Source organism: Brachyhypopomus gauderio, chromosome 1, assembly GCF_052324685.1.
Source record: "Brachyhypopomus gauderio isolate BG-103 chromosome 1, BGAUD_0.2, whole genome shotgun sequence".
In the NCBI taxonomy this organism is placed as follows: Eukaryota; Metazoa; Chordata; class Actinopteri; order Gymnotiformes; family Hypopomidae; genus Brachyhypopomus; species Brachyhypopomus gauderio.
This window is the reverse complement of record NC_135211.1, coordinates 12,297,799-12,322,914: the sequence shown is the minus strand read 5'-3', so window position 1 is coordinate 12,322,914 and position 25,116 is coordinate 12,297,799. Positions and strand designations below refer to the sequence as shown.

At 49.6% G+C, this 25,116-nt stretch overlaps 3 protein-coding genes across 9 annotated transcripts in view; 1 reads left to right on the top strand and 2 right to left on the bottom strand.

Annotated features, from left to right (window-relative positions):
• The window catches only part of rnf111 (ring finger protein 111), a 24,814-nt gene extending 8,741 nt beyond the window's left edge, over nt 1-16,073 (bottom strand). For 2 of the 6 annotated variants that reach the window (XM_076997081.1, XM_076997100.1), the window contains exons 1-5: nt 15,622-16,073; nt 9,914-10,891; nt 5,949-6,074; nt 3,536-3,604; nt 1-101 (exon numbers count right to left, since the gene is read on the bottom strand). The exon at nt 1-101 is cut by the window's left edge and continues 60 nt beyond it. In XM_076997081.1, the coding sequence (XP_076853196.1) occupies nt 1-101; nt 3,536-3,604; nt 5,949-6,074; nt 9,914-10,806 (1,189 nt within the window). In that variant the 5' untranslated portion in view covers nt 10,807-10,891; nt 15,622-16,073. The remainder of the gene's footprint in view (nt 102-3,535; nt 3,605-5,948; nt 6,075-9,913; nt 10,892-15,621) is intronic. The other 4 variants (XM_076997092.1, XM_076997128.1, XM_076997111.1 and 1 more) reach the window with 4 other exon arrangements.
• Nucleotides 16,074-17,423: 1,350 nt separating this feature from the next.
• Nucleotides 17,424-19,853, top strand: ccnb2 (cyclin B2). The gene is made up of 8 exons (XM_076997072.1): nt 17,424-17,584; nt 17,750-17,869; nt 17,963-18,220; nt 18,296-18,454; nt 18,532-18,768; nt 19,010-19,150; nt 19,244-19,354; nt 19,446-19,853. Exons 1-8 carry the CDS (start codon nt 17,567-17,569, stop codon nt 19,554-19,556), a joined length of 1,155 nt encoding a protein of 384 aa, XP_076853187.1. The 5' UTR covers nt 17,424-17,566; the 3' UTR covers nt 19,557-19,853.
• Nucleotides 19,854-21,402: 1,549 nt separating this feature from the next.
• Nucleotides 21,403-25,116, bottom strand: part of myo1ea (myosin IEa) — a 46,808-nt gene continuing 43,094 nt past the window's right edge. The window contains exons 24-29 of one of the 2 annotated variants that reach the window (XM_076997055.1): nt 24,911-25,068; nt 24,614-24,703; nt 24,277-24,484; nt 24,083-24,112; nt 22,507-22,676; nt 21,403-22,426 (exon numbers count right to left, since the gene is read on the bottom strand). In XM_076997055.1, the coding sequence (XP_076853170.1) occupies nt 22,350-22,426; nt 22,507-22,676; nt 24,083-24,112; nt 24,277-24,484; nt 24,614-24,703; nt 24,911-25,068 (733 nt within the window). In that variant the 3' untranslated portion in view covers nt 21,403-22,349. The remainder of the gene's footprint in view (nt 22,427-22,506; nt 22,677-24,082; nt 24,113-24,276; nt 24,485-24,613; nt 24,704-24,910; nt 25,069-25,116) is intronic. The other variant, XM_076997064.1, reaches the window with a different exon arrangement.

Sequence of the window (25,116 nt, the reverse complement as noted above, 5' to 3'; positions counted from 1 at the left end):
CGGTGGACAGGCGGTGGCGTCCCCGCCCCTCCTGAGCCCGACTCTGAGAGCAGCTTGGGCCCCAGTGCATCCTTCCATGACCCCCCACTGACCGCGGCCTGCTGGGAACATGAGCGCGCGCGCACACACACACACACACACACACACACACACACACACACACACACACACGCACCAGAAAAAAAATCATTAGTTAACAACATGATCGTTCATATAGTGATCCCACATGTTTAAGTCTGATACAAATGTGTAAGAGAGCGCTGAGATCAGCCTGTAGGGGCAGTATCAGCTCGAGCCATTGCAGTACCAGCTCTGGCCAGCTCTGGCCAGAGAGCCGGTGAAGGAGGCGTGTTGATGGAACACGCAAAGAAATGAAATGCAGGCTGGACGGCGCCTTCTAGAAGGAGGACTGAAACTGGGGTTCCTCAAAGCAGCGCAAGTGCACCTCGCGTACGCGTCCCGTTAACTTTTGGAGGACGTGCAAGACCTACGCGCCAAACCGACGCAGGATACGCGAAGCAGCCATGATGCGAACGCGTAGTTAACAGCAAGTATGTTTCCAGCTTAAGAGTGTACAAGTGCACACAAACTCAAATCACACACACGATAAACCTGACTCGGGGTCAGGGCTTACACACAAGCCCTTTCCATGCACACGATCAGAGCTGCGCCTCATAGCGTTATAGAGAGGCCGGCCACGGAGACGCCGTTTGAGCCGCTCTACCGGAGAGGTTGGAGAGACGAGCGGGAGCAGCAGGAGTTCAGCAGCGATGGGAAGATGGCTGTGAGGAGAGGAACCAGACGTAGCCGTTCTGGGGCAGGACACCGCACTCCGATCTGAACCAGACCAATAAACCACTAACGTTTACAGCATTTGGCAGACGCTCAGTGTGCTTAATATGAATATAAACATCAACACCACGCCTGATGGTAGCAGATTTGACTTTCATTACATACCATTATCCCATTTATATCCAGGAGAATCACACACACACACACACACACACACACACACACACACACACACACACACGTTTCAACCCCTGACGAGTCATCCATCCAATTTATCTGCAGCCAGTAGAAAAAAGAAAAATCCAGCTGAATTTGTACATAAAGCCGCAACAGCAATTTTAGGTCTGCTGGGTTTTGTTTCTAGCAGCTTTGCACACAGTTTGGAGACACCTGGGCTGCTACGTCCTGACACACTTGATAAGGTTAAACGGATGATGCTTGTGAAGTGAGATCTGGAGTTTGACTCTTCATCCATTGGACGACAATCACCTCCGTGCTGTTCATCCATTGGACGACAATCACCTCCGTGCTGTTCATCCATTGGACGACAATCACCTCCGTGCTGTTCATTCACTCCTGTGTTGCTTTTGCTGCTTTGGATCGTTGTGAACATTCAGGCTTTAGACTCAGATCACACTGAAGCAGATTGTCCTGCAGTATCTCTGTATTTCACACCATCCATCCGTCCTTCAGCTTTAACAAGACGCCCAGTGTCTGCTGAGGAACATCTCCGCACCATGCTACATCCACCCCCGTACATGACACACGCGCCCCACCAGAACCCGGTCCGCACAGGGCCGGCCACGCGGGACACTTCAGACACGCCTCCAATTCACATGCAATAAAGCCGTAAAGGCCAAACGTTTTCATCTTCTTGGAGGAAAAAAAAAAAAGAGGTTCAGCAGTACGGAGGCAGCAGCAAGACAAACAAACAAAAACAACCCAAGAAACCAAACACATTTGACAGTAAACAGAGAAGGTGTGTGTGTGTGTGTGCCGAGGTGCCGGTGTGTACGTGCGAGCGTGTGTGTGTGGGGGGGAGGCAGGTGGGTAGAGACACTTCCGCTCTATTACAGCCCTGTGAGTGATGTCACCCACCTCAGCCCAGGTCACATGACTGAGCCCCGTGTCTTTGGGGGGGGGGGGGGGGGGAATTGCAGAGGAACTCTGCCAACTGTCTTCTTACCGACCCGCAGGTTCTCCCCCACCCCCGTCCTCTCACTTTGCTCCTCAACACCTCTCTCCCCCCTCACTTCCTCTCACCCCACCCCTCACACACACACACACACACACACACACACACACACACACACACACACACACACACACACACACACCCCTGCCCCTCCCCTCCTTCCATATGTGGTGCGCATTATAACAAAACCTGCTTTGTTTTGTCAGTAAACACACAGCACATTTGGCACGTGATTAAATACTGAAAAATGCTTTAGGATTTAGACAAGCATTAAAAGCCTTTAAAATACTTTATATTCAATCTGCCCTTGTACTGTTGTTGCAGCTGTGACTGTGAACGTGTGAATTTGTGTGTGTGTGTGTGTGTGCTGTTTATCTCCCTCACACTACTCAGCCACTGAGTATAGGAAACATCTTCACAGGAGGGAAAAAAAAGCATTAATTTCATGGAGGAAAAAGACCAGGCTACATGGCAAATGTCCAAAATTCCCACTTAATTCTGAGGAATCCTGGAGATGTTCTGGGAATTGGCCAGGCCTGCAGTGGGACCAAACCCATAGGAATGGCCCAGAGGCTCGGGCTGCCGTAAAGCAGGTCTGCGGCGGGGGAAGTGGAGTGGAGGTGTAACTCAGGAAGGGCTTCAGGGGGTGAGATGTCTCCACCGGGAGCCCCCTGGACCCCCCCTCCCCCGCCTCCCAACACTCCTGCCCCCCCCCCAATCATCATAGATTGCATCATTAATGCATCAAAACAAAATGATTACCAACAAGCGCGCTGGGCCGTGGGGGGGCGCGCTGGGCCTGCCCCCCCCAAACCACCACCACCACAACGCTCCCAGGGAAGGCGAAGACATGGGCCTGGCTCCAAGCGATTGGGGGGGGGGGGGGGCTTTAAGATTCAAGCACACTGCTCAGGAGGAGGTAGAGCGCCACCTACAGGTCATCTGGGCAGACACAAACATCCCCTAATGGCCCCACAGACGGGTGCAGGCTAAAGAGATGGGCCCAAACAAACACATCGTTCATGACCCGTTTCAGATATATCGGACATCGAGGCCGAAAGATTACCACTACAGCCAGAGATAAAACAGCAACATTAATATCAAACAAAAAGAGGAAAATCACTAAACACAAAAATCAATATTCCGGGCTTTACTGCAAGGCTAATGAGGACATCATGTAGCATTTTCCCCACTTTATTTTCACTTAAATGAAGAATATATTTTTTTGAAGTGATTAAATTAGTGATGAAAATATTGGCTACTTTATTTGTTTAGCACAATTACAGTAATTAAAAACATTGCGTATCTCTCTCACACACACACAGTTAATACATAAATACACAAACAAAAACACACTTCTCTACTACAGCGCCACAGAGTTGCGAGATGGGAGCACCACAAATACCAAAAAACTGGGATGCTGCTCTTTAATTGGCCTACGCCGTTGTCTCCCGTGGCAGCGTTGCTAAGATCCCAGGGAGAGGGCCGCACCCCCTGGGAGGAGTTTCTAATTACCCACAAGTAGGCCTGGGATTATTTTGTAAATACCTGTTTACCGCGACGGCCTCCTGTGGCGCTGGGGAGAGTAGAATACTGTAAACACAGGCACTCGGGGACCTTCCGTGGGGGGGGGGGGGGGGGGGGGGGTGGGGGGGGGGGCAAACACAGAAACTGTGTGAGAGACGTCAGGCACAGCAGTGCTGCTACAAATCAGCTCAAAGACACATGCTTCAGCAGTGGAGTCACACAGACCCAAACCTCTTGTGCTGGCCTTTGTTTACACTGCAAACAAAAAGATCATCGACCTAAATCTCATCCTGCTGACCTTTGACCCCCCCCATGCCCTCAGCCCACCAGCGCCCGCCCCACCTACCCGGCCAGTTCACAAAATGGCCACCGTATTCAGCCTTCTGCTGCCAGGGCATCCGGAAGAGAGATGTGAAAATGAAACAAGCCCTCCCTCCCTCTCACAGTCACTTCCTGGAAATGCCTTTTCTGAGAATTGTGCTAAAATAGAAACTGAGAAATAGTAAAGAGGAGGAGGAGAAAGGTGCAAGAGAGAGAGAGAGAGAGAGAGAGAGAGAGAGAGAGAGAGAGAGAGAGAGAGAGATCACAAGCAGGAGACAGGCAGAGATAAATGAAGAGCTTGCGAGTGTGGAAGAGAACAAAGAAAACAGGGGAGAGAGAGAGAGAGAGAGAGAGAGAGAGAGAGAGAGAGAGAGAGAGAGAGAGAGAGAGAGAGAGAGAGAGGGTTCTGTAGCAAGAGATTAAACGAGTAAAGCAGAGAAGGGTGTGGAGGACGTAATGAACCCATGTGTGTCACTCTGGAAAGCTCACGATGGAGAGCCTCAGCAGGATAGTCCACGCTCCACAAACACACCCCACACTGCAGCCCTGGGGTGTGTGGGTTTGTGCACAGGGGGGGCTGGGTTCAGGGGCTCCAGCAGGCCCCGGGTGTGAGCAGGGTCACAGTGCAGGGAGGGTATGGGCCAAGCACGACTAAAAACAGCCTGGCATGTGCACCCCCTCCCCCACGGAGAGGCTCCCAGGCAGGCAGGGGCGACTGAGCGGCCCCTGCGAGTCCCAGCACGTAGCGCCAGACTCGGACACAAGACCACGCAAACCTGCCCCTCCCCACAAGAGTGGGGCACACTGACGGTAGCTTGCTTTGCAATTATTAAAAATATACTGAGAAATGGGTGCACACACACACACACACACACACACACACACACACACACACACACACACACACACACACACACACACACACACACACACACACACACACACACACACACACACACACACACACACACACACACACACACACACATACCTGACCTCAGCTCCCATCCTGTACCCAGACATACCCCAGCCCCACAGTGCAAACTTGACCTCAACTTCTATCTTCTACCAGCTCCCCAACACACACACACACACACACACACACACACACACACACACACACACACACACACACACACACACACACACACACACCCCCATGTGGGACTGCACCAGTCCCCATCCATGGGATTAAGAATAATAGGTTTCCTGACCTTTCTGGGAGCAGGTGAGCTACGGTAGCTGGGGCTGGGGATAGAGCTGCATTGAGAGGCTACCGCACCCTGGTGGGCGGGGTTGTGGAGCAGGGTAAACACGCTGCAGGCCCCGCCCCACTGCTACAGGCCCCACCCGACTGCTACAGGCCCCACCCTACTGCTAAGAAAAACCCAGAAAACTGATCTATATACTGACTGCATGTTTCTTGAAGGAACGTTACATGGCCACTGCCACTGACCAGGACTGTAGCTTTAAATAAGGGGCAACACGATGCTCTTCTGAACGGCTCACAGAAAGACGAGACTTAACACATTGTTCAACCAAGTGGAACACGAAAGCCCTGCTCACAACTCACTGGTCCCCCCAGCCGGCCCAAAGGACGGGATCACGGACAGTGCCGCACCCAGACGGTCCTACGGCCCGAGTGATGAAAAGCTCACCAGCTGCGTACATCTAGGGCCCTCGGTGACGAGCAGCTATGAGAACAGTTGAACGTCAAAATGCACACTAGTGATCAGTAGGGGACTGTGGTCCCCTTGGCCCAGGGGAGCAGTTGGGGTTAAGTGCCTTGCTGCAGTCATAGCCTTGGGCCTGGGGATGGAACCCACCAGCCTCCGTTCACAAGACGGGTTCCTGGTCCACCAGTCCATGACTGCCTTCCTACACCCTCTCAGCCCTGCTGGAGACCTACCACCACAAACACTTCTGCTTCTCTTAGTGTTTAGGGTGTGAAACACTCGCGCACACACAGGTGACGGGTGTCACGAGTCAGATCGGCGCAACGTTGCAGGTGTTACAGAACCGCAGGAATCCCTGACGTGTTCAGAATCCCTGAAATGTTCAGAATCTCTGACATGTTCAGAATCAACATGTTACAGAGAGTTAGAGAGCTCACCTGAAGGCATCTCCCACAATCTCCACCTCGCTGTCCGTCGAGGTGACGTTGATCTCCTCGTTGGCGGGGACAGGGGGCGCGGGCGTGGCCTCGATCACCACCACGTCTTCGTCCAACACACCTGAGGTGAAACAAACGACAAACCTCCATCAGTTCATCCCACAACAAGACGCAAACCGGGGGGGGGAAGGTAGAAAACCAAAAGCGAGGAAACCCCGGTGGTCAAGGGCCGCTCCACCATGCAGGATGTAGAGGTCAGCAACGCAATCTCAACCCGAAAGGAGGTCCCAGCAGAACAGATAAGCAAAGCAAAAATCGGCCTGGTAAAGAAAATGGCGCTGCCTGTCTTAAAATGCCAACATTCAGCTAGAGATCTCGACACAGAAGGGTGCTGAAGATTTGAACTTAAATTTTTATAAATTATGGGATCAACAGCAGGTTCCCCTGGAGATTATTTGATAACATGGGAGACTGAGACTAGTATGAGAAAATGATCTGAACGTCTATGGTCCTCTTTTTACTGTCTCCACTGAACACACACACACACACACACACACACACACACACACACACACACACACACACACACACACACACGGGTGAGGAGAGAGGCCTCCACTGTCTGCATTTAGGGCACCATGAGATCACCCTGTGATTAAAGTGCTTCAGATTGCAAATGCAATATTTGGCCATGTAAAAACACACGTCGAGAGACGCTTCGATGTTATTCAATGTGAGGTTATTAAAGACTGGCTGGTATAAAACCAAAATGACGTACATACGAGCTTGGACAGAACCATTACATCACAGCATGATCAGCACTGCAAAGACCAGTACTTAGAGAACGATTATCAAACAATACATTGCACGTGTCTATTTGTGTTCGTTGTGCAAGCCCTCTCTATCTGGCTTCTGATTGGCTATCGTTTGCCAGCTCTTACCCCAGCTCACATTCACACCAGGCCTGACCTCTGAAGAAGCTCAGGGTGTGTTCGAAAACAAGGTAACCACTGATTTAAGCCTGAAGAACAAGGAGAACATTGTGCCTTAACGCTGGTTATGAATGCTAACGTCACACCAGTCTAATGATATATGTATAAGACTTTGTGTGTGTGCTAATTTGGCATCAAAATGTCACCAACTTTGACTTTAAAACATTATTGGAAATATCCAATCTGAATTAGATAAAAACATTAACAGCACCGTGCTACATCTCCACGTTTGTGCTGTATTGCAGTATGTGTGTGTTTGTGTGTGTTTGTGTGTGGAGGCAGGTGAGGACTAGTGAGTGTGTGTGTGTGTGTGGAGGCAGGTGAAGACACTAGTGAGTGTGTGTGTGTGGAGGCAGGTGAGGACTAGTGAGTGAGTGAGTGTGTGAGGAGGCAGGTGAAGACTCTAGTGAGTGTGTGTGTGTGTGTGTGTGTGTGTGTGTGTGTGTGTGTGTGTGTGTGTGTGTGTGTGTGTGTGTGTGGCAGGCAAGGACTCTAGTGAGTGTGTGTGTAGGCAGGTGAGGACTCTAGTGAGTGTGTGTGTGTGTGTGTGTGTGGGCAGGTGAGGACTCTAGTGAGTGAGTGTGTGTGAGTGTGTGGGCAGGTGAGGACTCTAGTGAGTGAGTGTGTGTGTGTGTGTGTGTGTGTAGGCAGGTGAGGACTCTAGTGAGTGAGAGTGTGTGTGTGTGTGTGTGGGCAGGTGAGGACTCTAGTGAGTGGGAGTGTGTGTGTGTGTGTGTGTGTGTGTGGGCAGGTGAGGACTCTAGTGAGTGGGAGTGTGTGTGTGTGTGTGTGTGTGTGTGTGTGGGCAGGTGAGGACTCTAGTGAGTGGGTGTGTGTGTGTGTGTGTGTGTGTGTGTGTGTGGGCAGGTGAGGACTCTAGTGAGTGAGTGTGTGTGTGTGTGTGTGTGTGTGTATGTGTGTGCGGGCAGGCGAGGACTAGAGTGAGTGTGTGTGTAGGCAGGTGAGGACTCTAGTGAGTGAGAGTGTGTGTATGTGTGTGTGGGCAGGCGAGGACTAGAGTGAGTGTGTGTGTGTGTGTGTGTGTGTGTGTGTGTAGGCAGGTGAGGACTCTAGTGAGTGAGAGTGTGTGTGTGTGTGTGTAGGCAGGTGAGGACTCTAGTGAGTGAGAGTGTGTGTGTGTGTGTGTGGGCAGGTGAGGACTCTAGTGAGTGAGTGTGTGTGTGTGTGTGTATGTGTGTGTGGGCAGGCGAGGACTAGAGTGAGTGTGTGTGTGTGTGTGTGTGTGTGTGTGTGTGGGCAGGCGAGGACTCTAGTGAGTGTGTGTGTGTGTGTGTGTGTGTGTGTGTGTAGTCTAGTGAGTGTCCTCCTGGGGAGGTTGTTAGGGTAGTCAATCCTACAGAGTGCTTCTTCCTGTCGGCACCTCTCGCTGCAGCGGGCGCAAACAAGGGAGCACCGTGGTGATGGGGAACACGGCAACGGGCCCTAAGGCAACGGGCCCAGCGACGCTCGGCGTGTCACTGCACATCTCGTAACTAAACCCACCGCCCTCGACCACACGGCCACGCAGGCCGTCCTGTCTACGGCGTTTTCTCAATGCCGCGTCACAAGTGTGAGCCTTGCGTGTTTGGGATGGAGCGAACGCCAACACCGGCAGTCGGGTGTTGTCCCGAGCCTCTGCGGGAGGCGGTGTGGGTGTCTCTCCAGCCACGTCTGCAGGGCCAGGGTAGGAGCGGGTGAAGGCCAGGAGGCCTCCTTGTGGAGGATGGCACCACCAGAGGCACCACCAAACCCTCCATCCTCCCCAAAGCTTCCTGCAGGGGCTCGGGGGAACAGCTCAGGAGCCCTGCGGCCCTTTCCACCCACCTAGTTCCCATGGTGCGCGCACACACACACACACACACACACACACACACACGAGGAATGCAGAGACCACGTTGATACTGTTTTTCCATTCCACTTTCTGTGGCCTTCACATGACAACTTCAAAGCAAAGCCATACATTAGAATTCCATTATCCCTCACACACACACACACACACACACACACACACACACACACACACACACACACACACACACACACACACACACACACACACTGCACTAAGTTCTGGCCTCTGATGCTTGTAAAGGCATGCATAAAAGAGCACAAACACTAAATATAAGAAGGACCTTTCCCAGAAAGACAACTCCTGTAGGGGGCAGAGGGAGAGCAGAGAGATCGGCCCTGTGCCGTATACGAGTATGTGAACAGTGTGAACAGGAGTGAGTAAATGTCTCCCATGAAAGGGAGGAGAGAGAAAGAGGGAGAGAGAAGGAGGGAGAGAGAGAAAATACAGGGAGACTGAAAGAGTGTGAGGTGACAGAGCAAATCTGAAACATAGAAAGGAGAGCATAGAATATTTGTGAAAGGAGGGTGTGTGTGTACAAGAGACAAACTGCAATGTGTGTGTGTGTGTGTGTGTGTGTGTGTGTGTGTGTGTGTGTACGTACGAACGAGTGTGTTTTCACCAGCAGCGCTGAGCCTGATGGGCTATAAAGCACCAGGAGAGCTGGTTTACTCCACTGTCCGCACACGCACCCTAAGCCTCGTGTGTCAGCCATTAAACAGGCCAGTGAACGCCGCTCCGTAAATTAACTAATGACGTTCCAACAACTTCCTTGATGACCGAACTAGGAGAGAGAGAGACGGCCGATCTTCCCAACCCACCACCGCGAACGTTACCATATCACCACGACGCAATCTTCTTAAGTAAGTCTGCAGACAAACCAACTCGTGCTGCTTTTTATTTATCGTTTCCAGCTTTTAGTCTAAACCTCGGGCAAACTGCCCACGTAAGAAACGGTTCTCAGAGACTCAAACGTCCCCTGGCAAAAGGCCTGCCTTACAATACACTGCAGCGGTACGCACCACCCCGGCCGGGGGTCCCGACAGACTAATCTGGACCGCTGGGAACGCGCGCGAGACGAGAAGCTTCCGGAAGGGCGGGCGAGGGAGAGACGTTTACCTGAGGCCACGGTGTTGCCGCTTGCTTGGCTCCCACTGCTCCCGCTGCTGACGCCCACGTAGAGTTCGTCCTCCCCCTCCGTGGAGGAGGACGAGGAGGAGTCCGAGGTGAGCTCCTCGCTGGAGCTGCTCGTGCTGTGCAGGAGCGCGTACTTCCTGCGGGCGATCACCTCCCTCTTTTTCCTCTGCAGCATCAGACGCTCCTTCTGCTTCGGGGTCCGCGGAGCTCCGCCCCCGGCCCCGCCCTTGGCGAAGCGCTTCCGGCTGAGCGGCCGGCGCGGACCCGGGCAGGGCCGCTTCACGTGGCTGCCCTCCGGCTCCAGCCGTGCCCACTTGTGCGAGCGGCCCGTGCGGGGCCGGGCCAGCAGAGGCCGGATGCCTTGGGCCGGGGCGCCCGCGGAGCCCGCCGAGGCCGGGGCGGACACCCTCACGTGGGCCAGCGTGGGCTGCCGGCCAGCCCTGTCCTCCTCCGAGCTGAGTGTGTCCGAGTCTCCGAATCGCAAGCTAGAGGAGGGCGAGGAGGCACAGTCGCTGAAAGAGGACTCGGGCTGCCTCTCGTCCTCGCTCCTCGGGTCCAACAGCGCCGCCCTGTGGCGGGGAGGCGCGAGCGTCTCGCCCACACGCCCTTCCTTGAAGGAACAGTCCGAGGGCCCGGCTTGCTGGCTCTTTCGCTTCTTGCGGCCCGCCAGGCCTCTGTCCGAGTCTCTGCGGCCCCCCGTCTCTCGCAGGGGTCGGTGACGGGCATCGGCGCACAGCGGGGCGAACTCGCTGCCCGCCTTGCCCATCACTTCCACCTCCGCCGGGAAGCTCTTGGCCGTTTCCATGGGCTCGGGGTTCCCCAGAGGGACCTTCAGGGTCTCCTGTTTGCGGCGTGCGTCGGACGGGACCTCACTCTTCATCGTGATTGGCCCGCGTAGGAGAGGAACTGTAGACGCGCCCAGCAGTTCCTATGTGTCCATCAGCGGCAAAAGAGCCCTCCCACAACTGTAAGGAAGAGAAGAGAAGACGGAGATGAAGACACTGTAAACAAACACAAACCACAAAAAAGGAGGTTCGGCTCCATCCCAGAATTCCAACACGAGTGAGCCTGCACTGTAATCCCAGTCTCAGCGCCGCTGGGGGGGGGGGGGGGGGGGGGGTGAAAGCGAAGGAGACGGAGGGAAAGATAAAGTCATCAGTGCTTTTCCATTCACTGAGGGAAAACAAACAGGCCGGCGCCCGTCCTCTGCCCGACAGCTCGCACACGCCGCTAATGCAATAAATCTAGAGAGCTACGGGATAATGGGCCCAGGAACATTACAGGCCGCACTCCCCACCTCCTTTGTTTTATGTCCTATGATAACAGCACACAGGAAAGGAGGAGCCTGCGTCTCCCAGTCAGCGGAGGGCAGTGTGCGCTGGAGGAAGCCGCCTGGCGTATCACTGCACACGCCGCCTCTCGGTTCCCCTATGCTTTCAGAGCTCCTATTTGTTTGTTTTGGTTGGGGCTGGAGGCCCCGCAGCCCATGCAAATTAAAAACGGTTCGGAATAAAACCTCGTTTAAAGGCAGCTCTATGCATTAAGCATATGTAACAGTTGGGAGAAAAATGTCACGATTATGAAGTGACTTCCACACCGACTCTTCCTGTTCTTTTCCTGACAGCTTCATACTTCTGCCTTGTGCAACCGCCCAGCCCATGACTGCTGCTCTCTCGCTAATTGTAATCTCAGCACAATAGCAAAACCCCAACCGTCCAGCCCACAGTGTCTACAACCACTGTTTGCACCCCCATTACCTACTGTAGCCCAGCTCCCTTAGTGAAGAGCCTGCGTCTACTGTAGCCCAGCTCCCTTAGTGAAGAGCCTGCGTCTACTGTAGCCCAGCTCCCTTAGTGAAGAGCCTGCGTCTACTGTAGCCCAGCTCCCTTAGTGAAGAGCCTGCGTCTACTGTAGCCCAGCTCCCTTAGTGAAGAGCCTGCGTCTACTGTAGCCCAGCTCCCTTAGTGAAGAGCCTGCGTCTACTGTAGCCCAGCTCCCTTAGTGAAGAGCCTGCGTCTACTGTAGCCCAGCTCCCTTAGTGAACAGCCTGCGTCTACTGTAGCCCAGCTCCCTTAGTGAACAGCCTGCGTCTACTGTAGCCCAGCTCCCTTAGTGAACAGCCTGGGCCTACTGTAGCCCAGCTCCCTTAGTGAAGAGCCTGCGTCTACTGTAGCCCAGCTCCCTTAGTGAAGAGCCTGCGTCTACTGTAGCCCAGCTCCCTTAGTGAAGAGCCTGCGTCTACTGTAGCCCAGCTCCCTTAGTGAACAGCCTGCGTCTACTGTAGCCCAGCTCCCTTAGTGAACAGCCTGCGTCTACTGTAGCCCAGCTCCCTTAGTGAACAGCCTGCGTCTACTGTAGCCCAGCTCCCTTAGTGAACAGCCTGCGTCTACTGTAGCCCAGCTCCCTTAGTGAACAGCCTGCGTCTACTGTAGCCCAGCTCCCTTAGTGAACAGCCTGCGTCTACTGTAGCCCAGCTCCCTTAGTGAACAGCCTGCGTCTACTGTAGCCCAGCTCCCTTAGTGAAGAGCCTGCGTCTACTGTAGCCCAGCTCCCTTAGTGAAGAGCCTGCGTCTACTGTAGCCCAGCTCCCTTAGTGAAGAGCCTGCGTCTACTGTAGCCCAGCTCCCTTAGTGAAGAGCCTGCGTCTACTGTAGCCCAGCTCCCTTAGTGAAGAGCCTGCGTCTACTGTAGCCCAGCTCCCTTAGTGAAGAGCCTGCGTCTACTGTAGCCCAGCTCCCTTAGTGAAGAGCCTGCGTCTACTGTAGCCCAGCTCCCTTAGTGAAGAGCCTGCGTCTACTGTAGCCCAGCTCCCTTAGTGAAGAGCCTGCGTCTACTGTAGCCCAGCTCCCTTAGTGAAGAGCCTGCGTCTACTGTAGCCCAGCTCCCTTAGTGAAGAGCCTGCGTCTACTGTAGCCCAGCTCCCTTAGTGAAGAGCCTGCGTCTACTGTAGCCCAGCTCCCTTAGTGAAGAGCCTGCGTCTACTGTAGCCCAGCTCCCTTAGTGAAGAGCCTGCATCTACTGTAGCCCAGCTCCCTTACGGCGCATTTCCACTAGGGCCTGCTTGGCGCGGTACGGTTCGATTCGTGACGGTTTGTGAGTGTTTCCATTAGTACCAGGTACCAGTTTGCCGGTACCTTCAGGTACTATTTTCGTACCTACTCGCTCGAGGTTCTAACCGTTCCAAAGCGGTACAGTTCTGTGATGTGGAGGAACAGCATGACACTGATTGGCCAGGGAGTGTCGTCACAGGTTGCGTCACAGGAGAGCGACTCCTCCGCTATCGCCATCTTGTCCATTGTTGTACGGTGTTGTGGACGCATACAAATGATGTCACGACACTACAACCCGCGCGCCAACAGCGACTCCACCCACATTGTGGTGGTCCACCATTGTAATGGAAACACAACGCGACCGTACCGCTCCGTTGCGAATCGATCCGTATCTAACCGTACTGCGCCAAGCAGGCCCATGTGGAAATGCGCCATTAGTGAACAGCCTGGGCCAGATCTTGGCCCCAATACAGGTCAAAGCGAGGCCCGGCATGTCCGTGCCACTAAACAGCAACAGTCTGTCTGCAGAGGTATGTCATTCCTGTTCATCAGCCTGTTTCTTGCTGTGACGGAAGAGCAGCATGCCTAAAGACAGTTGTGCTATCTGCCCTATGGATTCAGTAAATATTCTCCCATATGGAAATATTTGGAAAGTATATTATATATAATATAGTGGAAAGGGCAGACAAGCCAGTGAAGGCAAGGGCCTTCAGCTATATTAAAAAAAGGCAGTATCTTTTAAAAAAAAAAAAGGGAAAAAAAAAATAATAATCGCATGTTGGTGTTTTTTCTGTATTTTACTTCCAGAGCCACTCCCCATCCCCACTTCTCAACATGATTACGATAGATCAGCCAGTCCTGGCTTCTAAAATAAGTCTAAAACGCAACAGCAAAATAACTTGAGTCCACTTTGCAAAAGGCTTATCTGTAGCGCACAAAGAAGCTGGTGCTGGGAATAGAATGTCATGAGAGGTCAAACTGGAGGCCTGAGTGAAGAGGCCATGGGAAGCACAGGACACCACTACATTTGCACCAGCTCTCTCTCTCTCTCTCTCTCTCTCTCTCTCTCTCTCTCAGGCATGCTCTCCCTTGCCTGAAAGCAGGCTGGTGTAAAAAGAGGGGAAAAAAAAACATGCCTCTCAGCCCCACTGAAACTGCACAGTGGATTTACCCAATGACGGGCAAGTCATTCTTTCCTACAACACACACAAACAAAAACAACCGACCATGGAGTATGTATGAGATTCGATGTAGAGGTCAAGCGTAGTCTTCTTATGATGCATGTAGTGGTTTAAAACCTTATAATAAAAGATGCCACTGGTAAGATAGTGGAGTGCTATCCCAGACTCCCCCGGGGCTCACCCTGTGAGCCTGCATCGCGCCGCTGTGCTGTGGAACAAAGTGCATGCTGCCCCAAGGGGGCTCACAGCAGCGGCGCCCCCTGGCACCAAGGTGGATACAGATTTCAGAACGTAGAGGATTGTGAGAGACTGTTTTAATTCCCTCCCCAAGGATTGCTGTGTAGATCCTATAGATGTTCAGCTACTTTGCTGGTAGCAAAACATAGAATGTGGGAGCATTCTATCGCACGGCAGCTCAAAGTACACCGTGTACTGTAAACGTACATAGAAATATTTGTGTGTTTATTATGATGTGAATCAACATAAAATAGTACTTATTCAGCACTTGAGGAAATAATTTCTGCAACAGAGAGAGAGAGGTTTTTGTTGTCGTTTTTGGTTAAAATTGAGAAATGAATCAGCTTCAATTTTAGACTTCCTTGCTAATTTACTTTTATTGGAATCATGTGAAATTAAATTCAGGGTAATGCAATAACGTGGTATTGCCAACGCTGCCACAGTTACAGAAATATTCTCACATCTCTGTCCAAGGGCTTTCATCAGGTTCAACACAGTCAATACATTTATGATCTGTATAAATGCATCTGTGATTATTCGTTAGCTGGAAAAACACACAAACGTGGCGTGTACGAAATCAGCGGGGCTGGCGTCGTTAACGAAACACCGACACCAGAGAAAGGTCACGGTAACGTGTGGCACGAAGGCAACAGAACTGACCACCACTTAACCCCGAGAACGAACCGGGTCATTGATCAGGCCCCGCCACCCAACACCTGCACAAAGTCAGACATTTACCAGTAAAAACCAGCCCCAAAGGAAGCAACGTGGATCCAAACTGCTGGTGAAGGCTGGTTATTTCACATCAGAAAAAGAAATCAGGTGTGAACAAACGCAGGAAACGAGTACTTTAAACCCAGGTTCGTCTCAGAGCCGACCACCAGAACTCAGGACGGCCGCTTCGTGCTTTAGCGAGAGCACGAAAACAAACGTCTCTATCACGGCCAGACACACAGCGACGTTTTCAGTCCGGGATCCTCTCAAGTAAAACAAGATAACAATATGTTGTATACGGTTCTGTGTAGATGTACTCGGGTTATAATAATTTACCAAAGTGAGGAAAAAACGAAAGAAAAACAACGAGTATTGGCTTCTCGCAGCCGCTACAACTGAACTGGGCCTGGGCGTCGTGGAGCAGGGCGCTCCGCTCGCAGCTACCGAGCCGAACAATAGCTGCGCGGTACTGGCCGTCGACTTCACAAGCACCCGACTAGACCCGCCGCTTACCTCGCCACACTTTTACCGACGCTCTTCTCCGCCCCGAGTCCTTCCCCGGGGCATACGGACCACCGCTCGTCGAAACGGGCAGGGGAGTTGAGAAGCGAGTGAACCGTCAAGTGGGGGGGGGGGGGGGTTGTGAAACTGTGACAAGTCACACAAGAAAAAAGCCCCAAAAAAGGGCCGAGGTTAGCCGAGCGGCTAACGGGCCCGCGTTAGCTTAGCGGCTATCTCGACGATTCGCGATTTTAAAAAAACAAACAAAAAAAACGTTTTCTTAAAACAAGGCGAGCGAACGGCGATCGAGTCTTGTGTGTTTGTCAAATACGACGAGAAATTCCTCCTGGTTTTCCGTCGGGTCCGAGATGAAGTGCCCGTTCCTGCCTCGTCGAGGCGTCCATTACGCCGTTGTTTATAGACGGGAGTCGAAACTCGCTCGCTCGCTCGCGCGTACCTCGCTCGCTCGCTCGCTCGCGCTGGACCTGTATGCAAATGAGCGAATTCTACCAGAGGAAATGTTTTCGACACTTTTGCGACATGTTCCCACGCTTGACGATAGCGACGCACAAAAAAAACTCCCGAGTTGACGAAGATGAGATTTAAACAGGTTTAATTTAACGCGGTGCGTCAGTACAATCAGGGGTTTTATTGGTTCGTTTTAAGAAACGATGAAAGAGTCACTTGACTGTAAATAAAATACAGCGATAATGCCTGTTACTTTTATACTTACGAACCATGGCGCATGGTGCCCTCTAGTGGACGTCTCAGAATGGTCATATGCGGGAATTTCAACATAAACACAGGCCCCTTTAAACGCATGGTTTTGTTATATGAATAATCATTTAATAAACATTACTCGGGTTTTAAAACGGATTTACGTTCGATTTCGATGTGTGGGATAAGGAGTCAAACCCAAGGGGTTTATCTTAATGTTTGTCTACATTTGTTGATCAGTTATAAATCTAAGGTTTTATTTTGTATTATCTATTTCCTTTCAAATCGACAGTCCTATTCATGTTCTATGTAACCTTTTAAAAACTTCCTGAGGTGAAAGATCTCGAGATCGAAGTGCTCTCATTGAACTCTTATATACGAAGCACTTTTCATTGCCATTATATTGGAAATGTACAATGTAGCCTATACTTGACTTGCTTAACCTATTAGGAGGTCTATACAACACGATTAATGTAATGACACATCGTTATAGTGAAAAGCATCAGATCAAAAATAAAGATTCTACCATATAATTAATAATAAAAAATAAAAAAATCTTTTCATTTCTCTTTATCAATGTGGTTTCAGGGGAATCTGATGTATGAAGTAATTATACAGGCTTTAATATATATATATATATATATATATATATATATATATATATATATATATATATATATATATATATATATATATTTATTTAATGTCTATCTTATATGTAGTGTCCTATGTATTGTATAGCAATTCACAGTTAAATTTGATGGTCACTTAGATTTCAGTAAACAAGAATACACAGGAACGTGTCACAATACCTAAAACAGTCTCCCAAATGTATATTTTTCTTAGTCGCGTAGTGCAAAAACACCGTAGAACAATACATTTCGTTTTCAAGCACGACGCACAACACATTTCGGAATATAGCGCAATCACTTTGATTACATATGCAGCACCACTGTTTGCACAAGAAACGAGACGTAAGCTTGCGCCGAGAGCCATTCTCTTACGAGGGCGTAAAAGACCCGCAACCGCTTCGTCCGTAACCAATCAGACGTGCGCGTCCTGCGACGCCGTATCCAATGGGAGACGAGGGAGCGGTATTTGAATCGAGGATGCGGTCCGTCGAGTCGAATTGTTCGACTACTCCATATAGTAAAGCCACGACGAGAGCAGAGATAAACAAACTCGTGTGACGTCTTTTTAAGGGTTTCTAACCAAAGATAATCGAAGCAAGCGACTCGGCATGGAAACTCGCGCTATTGTGAGTATTTGGAGGAAATAAAATGACGAATATTTTGTCCTTGTACGAGTGTTTGGACTCTTGCTGTTACAGGTTCCTAGACTAACTAGTTGAGTAGTTAACGTTGTTTAGATTCATATTCCGTCGAGCCTTTTGCACTTCCTAAAACCAAGAATTTCGTTAAAGCACCGTAATGTGGAGAACGCCGTACGAGCCGGTGGAAAAGCCGGGGCCGTTAATGCTGGAGCAAGAAGGGCCGTTTTGGGCGAGCGGTGCAATTTTACCTCCAAACCCAAGAAGGCCGCGGTACGTGCGTCGACTTTTTTGGTTTCTACAACTTATTCGACTCTCTCCTCCCTGAATTTAACTCCATATTTACGTGCCTTTTTTTGTGTACAGACGGCCAAGTCGAAGGTTCAGCCGTCTGCTGTGCAGCCTCAACCCAAACGTGCTCTTTCGGTGTCGGACGTCCTCCCCCCCGCTGCGGTTACTCTCCCGGCGCACGGCGACGTGTCCATGAAGGAGGAGGACGAGCTGTGTCGGGCTTTCTCCGACGCGCTCTGTCCCATCGAGGATATCGACAAGGGCGATGCCGAAATGCCCCTGCTGTGCTCTGAATACGTAAAGGACATTTACGTGTACCTCCGAAGCCTTGAGGTGCGTAAACTGCAAACCGACAAACGTAGTTTTTTTGCGTTCAGAGCGTCTTGCTTGAATTGTCGTGTGTTGCAGGCACGCCAGGCGATTCGGCCCCGATACATGGAGGGGTATGAGATCAGTGAGCGCATGCGCACTCTTCTGATTGACTGGCTCATCCAGGTGCACTCCAGGTTTCAACTGCTCCAGGAAACCTTGTACATGACTGTGGCCATCCTTGATCGCTTCCTTCAGGTAAAACCTGTCAAAGGCAGAAATACTGCATTTCTCTCATCCTACCAAATGCCAACACTATATCTTTATCTATACAGGTACATCCAATGACACGAAATAAGCTGCAGCTAGCGGGGGTTACTGCTATGCTGATAGCTTGTAAATATGAAGAGATGTACGTACCGGAGGTTGGAGACTTTGCCTACATCACAGACAATGCGTTTTCCAAGTCCCAGATCCGAGAGATGGAGTGTCTCATTCTCAGACAGTTGAACTTTGAGCTTGGGCGCCCTCTTCCTCTTCACTTCCTCAGAAGAGCTTCAAAAGCGGGAAATGTAAGAGCTGACCACTGACTATCCATGGAAGTCTATAAACTATGAAGGAAGCATCCTCCTTGTATAGGGATACGGTGTCTTGCACACACCCCCCCCCCCCCCCCCCCCTTGCACAACTTGGTTGCTTTAATATACATATGTATGTGTGTGCTCTGGATTTTTATTGCTTCTGGGACACAGGGTTGAGCATGTGAATTCTGTTGCTGTCCGTGTCTTACGTTTTGCTTTATCCCTTCTCCAGGCGGATGCCGAGAAGCACACACTTGCAAAGTACTTCCTTGAACTAACCCTGCTAGACTACGACATGGTCCACTACCATCCATCAGAGACCGGTGCTGCTGCCCTCTGTCTGTCTCAGCTTGTGCTTGATGAGCAGAAATGGGTAAGGCTTGCAGCATGACCTGCAGTGAGGTTTGGGGGGGGGGGGGGGGGGGGGTAAAGGCATTGGTTGCCTAACGTACGCCTTCCTGTCAAGTCTCCAACACAGGAACACTACACGACGTACAGCGAGGCTCACCTGAAGCCCATAATGCAGCACATGGCCAAAAATGTGTTCAAGGTTAACGAGGGGCTCTCAAAATACGTGGTAGGTCCAGCCTGAGCGGCCAAGCCCTTTTCTCTGCAGCTTTGCCCCATCTCTGCTCCGTCCTGATCTTGTACCCCCCCCCCCCCTGCAGGCGGTGAAGAAAAAGTACTCTAGCAGCAAACTAATGAAGGTGGGCCTGCTGCCACAGCTGAAGACGGCCCTAATTAAGGACCTCGCCGCACCCTTGCTGCCAACCTCCTGAGGTGCATGTTTGGTATTTTAAGACAATGACTACTGATCTGCACTTTATTCCCAATCAGTCATTGGAGATGGACTGCTGCTTTTAATGAGTGTATATATGCGAATAAGAATGGGTGTATGTATGCAAATGTTTGGGGTTTTTTATATATATACATTTGACCATTTTACAAACACTTGCCACTAGTGATTTAAATTTGTTTTTACTGGTCTTTTTTGAATGTTTAATTGTCCAGAACCTAAATGTCACCACTGTTGGTGTTGATCATTTCAATAAAAGTCTCAACATGTTCTTACTAAATGTAGTTATGGTTTGCTACTATTTCAGAATTTAAGCCAATGTGATCTATTTGTTCCGTGCTACAGTGGGATGCTAAAGTTTGGGCACGCTTGTTAATTTTCCTGATTTACCTTTATAAGTCATTGACTATTTGGATAAAAATTTCAGTTATATCATATAGGGGACAAACACTGTCATATTTGAGAGGTGAAATGAAGTTTATGATTTACAGAAAGTGCAAAAATTGTCTAAACAAAAATAGGCAGGTGCATAAGTTTGGGCACTGTCATTTTATTGATTTCAAAACCTTTAGAACTAATTATTAGAACTCAAATTTGGTTGGGTAAGTTCAGTGACCCTTGACCTCCATACAGAGGTGACTCCAATTATTATGAGAGGGTGGTTAAGGTTGGCAATTGTATGGTTTTCTCCTCTTTGCATCTTCTCTGAAGAGTCACAGCATGGGAGATTCAAACCACTTTCAAATGACCTGAAAACAGATTGTTCAGTTATGGTTTAGGGGAAGTATACAGAAAGCTAGGTCAGAGATTTCAGCCGTGTGACAATGGCCCTAAACACTGCTCAACATCTAAGACATTCATGCAGAGGAACAAGTATACCATTCTGGAATGGCCATTTCAGTCCCCAGTCCTGAAGCTTATTGAAAAGCTTTGGTGTCTCTTCGAGAGCTTTCCATGCTCGCAAACCTGAATGAACTAGAGATGTTGTGTAAAGAATGGTCTAAAATACCTTCAGCCACAAACAAGACTCATTAGAAGCTATAGGAGGCGTTTAGTGGCTGTTATATCTGCAAAAGTAGGATCTACAAAATATTAAGGGTTTTTTTTTTTTTTTTTTTTTTTGGGTGCCCAAATTTGTGCACCTGCCTATTTTTGTTTAAACAATTATTGCACACTTTATGTAAATCATATAAACTTCATTTCACTTCTCAAATATCACTGTCCCCTATATGATATATTTAACTGAATTTTTTTATCCAAACATTCAATGATTTATCAAGGTAAATCAGGAAAATTAACATGCGTGCCCAAACTTTCGCATCCCACTGTATGTTAATCTTGGGTTACACTTGGTGTGCTCATCAGCAGCTTCATGAAACCAGTTTGACCAGTTAGTTTATGGGCTGGCTGTAGAATCGTGTGGTTTTGGATGCATTCCTAAAGATGGAGGCTTTTCAGTGGGAGGCACCTGCCTTTAAATTCAAGCTGTTGGAGTAAACCTTTCAACTTCAGGCTGGAATTTTGGTTCTGGGAAGGTGCAAATCACATGTGGTCTTTGCAAGCTTCCCATTGGTCCTCCCTCCACACTTTTAAAACATGGTGCATGTAAAGGCATTAGGGGGTTGCTGAAGTTCAGATATGACCACCAGATATCTGGCTACCAATGAGGAGCTGGAGTAAGATTTTGTGTAGGGTAACGTGTAAATGGCAAGGAACTGCTTTTAATCAGGAGATGAGGGGCCCTGTCATTGTGGTAATGACATTATTTAAAAATGGAAAATATGTGCTGAATAGAATATGAAATATACATTAATGCACCAGACAAATGATTGACTTGAAAGACACTCAGGTCGTTGGAATGTATTTGGTCATCAAATGTTGACAGTGAAGATGGACAGTCATCTGCTTACAAATATTTATGCTTCATGGTTAAAGTAGTATACAAAATTTGTCCTAGATACATGATAAATGCCTGTATATGTAAACAGGACTGTTTCTGAAACAATCCCTTTTAGCAATCATAACATCTTTGGCAAACCATATATTTATATATATCAAAATCCCTATGCTGGTTCGCCTGCTCGTGTCCCAACTGATCAGTACAAATCTTACTGATAAAGTGCTTTAAGCCCCATGCAGTGCACATACTGCATGCTTCTGCAGTAACAAATGTGCTCCTTGTGCCTTGGGCTTTCATTTACTTCTGATAATTAATGCATAAAAACTATTTCCCTCCCAAAGGCAGTAATAAAGGGAAAACTAGAGGTATTAGCAGCAAAACATTCCCTACTAAAACCATAGACATGAAGATAAAGCTACAAAAGATTATACATCACAAAACAGCAGGTGGATCTACAGAAAAAGCACCTTCATTTACATATCAATCCTTTCTGTTGAAAAGCAAAGAAAATTTTAAGATCTTAGATACAAGAAACGCTTCATGTCTTCAAATGACCTAAATCACTTAAATATTACTGATGGCCAACCCAAAAAAAAGAGAAGAAAAAACACTAGAAGCTATAAATACAATAAATAGTTTGATCAGTGCTCACAGGGACCGTGTATCACTAAGCCCTGGAGAGAGAGGTCTGCCCGCTGGCATCCTGGGTTTTGGAAAAGTGCAGGAACCCCCAGCAAACCAGGCCCGCTGATCCAGCGTTGGGTGCAGTTCCTGTCGGGCACGCGTCTTTCCCCTCCCACCCCCACCACGCCGGGAGTCTCCTGAGGTACGTGAGATTCTCTGCGCCGATTCTCCGCGGCCGACGGCAGGGCAGAGTTAGATTTTGGTGACGTAGTTGTTGGGGAAGAGTCCCTGCTTGCCTCTCAGTCTCCCCGTCCACCAGCCGGAGGCATCTGCAGCAAAAAACACGCCGACGGTAAAACGTGTGCGTGTGGTTTTTAGCTTTGACGAACGCACTGTGATCGTAGCTCACCTTCCGCAATGATTTCGATGACGTCGTCGGCGTTGAAGCTGAGCTCATCCGTGTCCTGGGCGTCGTAGGCGTACAGGGCTTTGCAATGGGGCACGTTCGGCTTGGGCTTGGGGGCGGGCTTTGGTCGGCCGCCTCCTGGGGGGGGCCTGTTGGTGGACTGCCTGTGAGCCCTGCGATGGAACAGGGGGATAGGTAAACAAGACGCAGGGCGCGTGGGCCTGCTCCGGGGGGGTGAAGTTAACCATGCTATCAGCTGCATGTACAAGACCTTATACATTCACCAGTCCCTTCTTTTAGAAACATCCTGTGGGTGTACAGTTAGGCTATCACCCATCTTTTTACTCTACAGTTAGCCACCCTCTTGACTTTCAGTGATCTCTAAAACCAACACTGCTACACATGATAACTTCGACCGGCTCAACAATCACACCCACACCACTACCATGTCAATGTTAATGGAGTGTTGGTCCACAACAACAATACACGGAGAGCAGTGGTTTGAAGAAATGGACACATTGCGCAAGTTAACAGTTGAGTTACAGTCTGTAAAGTACACTTAAATTCACTCATAAGATAAGTATGCCTTATAAAGGTATCTGTAGGTCCAAGGTAGTATAAATAAATGACTGGTGTATGTATTTCTTTGTCCTTGGATGGAATTCACAACAATGTGTGCTTCATTTTCAAACCAACTTTTAGGTTGCTAGTTTGTATGTTCACCACAAGGTGGTGACACATACAAATATATTGCAAAGGCACTAAAGACAAAAAGGGTGAACAGACTAGAGATATATTGAAGCAATAAAGGAGTGTACAAAGCAATCACCAATAAAAGTGAATAGCCAAAGTGAATAACTAATAAAAAAAATTCAAATGCAAATTTGTCAAATGTAAAAATATCAAAACTCAAATGTAATCAAATTTAAGTCAGTGGTGAAACCGCTCCTCAGAATCACCTCAGGAACCGAAACGTTTGTGAAGCGCTTTAGCAAATCAGCACCAGCCCGTCAGCAGGAGACCAGAGTGCAGAGAGCTGCTCTGGGGACCTTGCAGGTCTGTGGGATTGATGCAGGCCCCAAGAGAGGTTCACCAACACCACAGAAAAGCCCGGAACAGATAGTGATTCAAATTCCAAACTCCCTTAACCTCTGCAATGGCTCCATGTTGGGTGATCTGAGGTAACCAGATGAAGATTTCACTTATTTAACATATACACGTTAAGCAATGAATGAGGTTCCTCCTTTCATGGTGAAAACCAACACAAAAATGAGGCCTCAGATCGGGGTAGGGGTGTGGCATCTGGTACCAGTTTAATAAATGTGGTATTCTCAACAGTTTTCTGGTCCTTTTTAGTTCAATCCACAGAAATGCAGTGAGCTGGAGACATCCACTGTGAGGAGGATAAGGGTTTTGGAATTGGACATGTCTGTCAAGTCTTGCCTACAGCAGGCAGGAGGTATAACCACAACCAGCCCAGCACCATCATTGATGTGCAGGCGGACACACACTCACACATACTAGCGCACACACACTCTCACGCACACACACATACACACAGTCTCTCACGCAGACTCACATTTCTCCGTTTGCAGATGGCCGTTGGTTTCTGTTACAGTAAAAAGATCCATTAGTTGTGATACACACTGGTGCTCTCTGTGTGTCTATGAGCACTGTGTTTCTAGCACTGTGAATCTCTATAATGTATACTGAATGTGCGAAAGAAGAGACAGGCTGTGTGTTTTCTGTGTGTTCTCGCGTGCACGCACTCACCCTGCGGCTCCCTGGTCAGGCACTCTGAGGCAGTCCAGATTGGGCTGTTGGGGAGCCTGCTTGCTGCCTCTGCTCTTCAGCTGATTGGCTGAGACAGGCAGGAAGGGGCGGGCTTGGTTGCCGGGCGCCGACCGCTGGCTGTGGTGCTGCTGGCTTCTTTGACTGAGATCATGACTGGCGTTCTTCAGCCCGCCATTCTGATGAGCGACTGGAATTACATGTCATCCTCACTGTGAGTGCCAATAAGAAAGGTGTGTGTGTGTGTGTGTGTGTGTGTGTGTGTGTGGTTACTGGGAAGCGATGTTAACTGACAGAGAGTATGTAACGTGTAAGGTACCTGGAGGTCCAGGAGCGACCCGCGAGGGGGTGTGGTGTCGTGGTCTGGACCCAGAGGAGCGGCTCTGACTGGGGCCTTTCTTGGTGGGACCTGGAGAAAATGGCTCATAGTTACAAACATTATAAGTACTGAAGAACCTGTCCCAAAGAAGCTGAGGTACATCTTCAATGCATGTATTTAATCAATACTCAAAAGTCAAACATCTCTTTATCAAAGATCCTTGTCTAACCGCAGAGCTATAGTCTGAGTGAGCTTACACTCTCGGACACACACACGCGCGTGCATGGGGATACTCACGGGAGTTCTTTGGCAGGCCCGGTCCAATGCTGACCTGCAGCGTCTTATTGGAGGGCTTGAGCAAAGCAGTGTCGCCCTGACCCTGAATGAACTGCACCTGTCGAGAACCTCCAGCACTCCACGGACCCCAGCTCTCTTTTTTCAGCTTCATCTCCAACCTGAACACACACACACACACACACACACACACACAGGCTGTGATAACA

Excerpts from the sequence above, each read along its gene's own strand:
- ccnb2 (XM_076997072.1), top strand. Across the intron at positions 18,221-18,295 it reads TGTACCTCCGAAGCCTTGAG|GCACGCCAGGCGATTCGGCC; the intron begins GTGCGTAAACTG and ends CGTGTGTTGCAG. Across the intron at positions 19,151-19,243 it reads TGCTTGATGAGCAGAAATGG|TCTCCAACACAGGAACACTA; the intron begins GTAAGGCTTGCA and ends CTTCCTGTCAAG.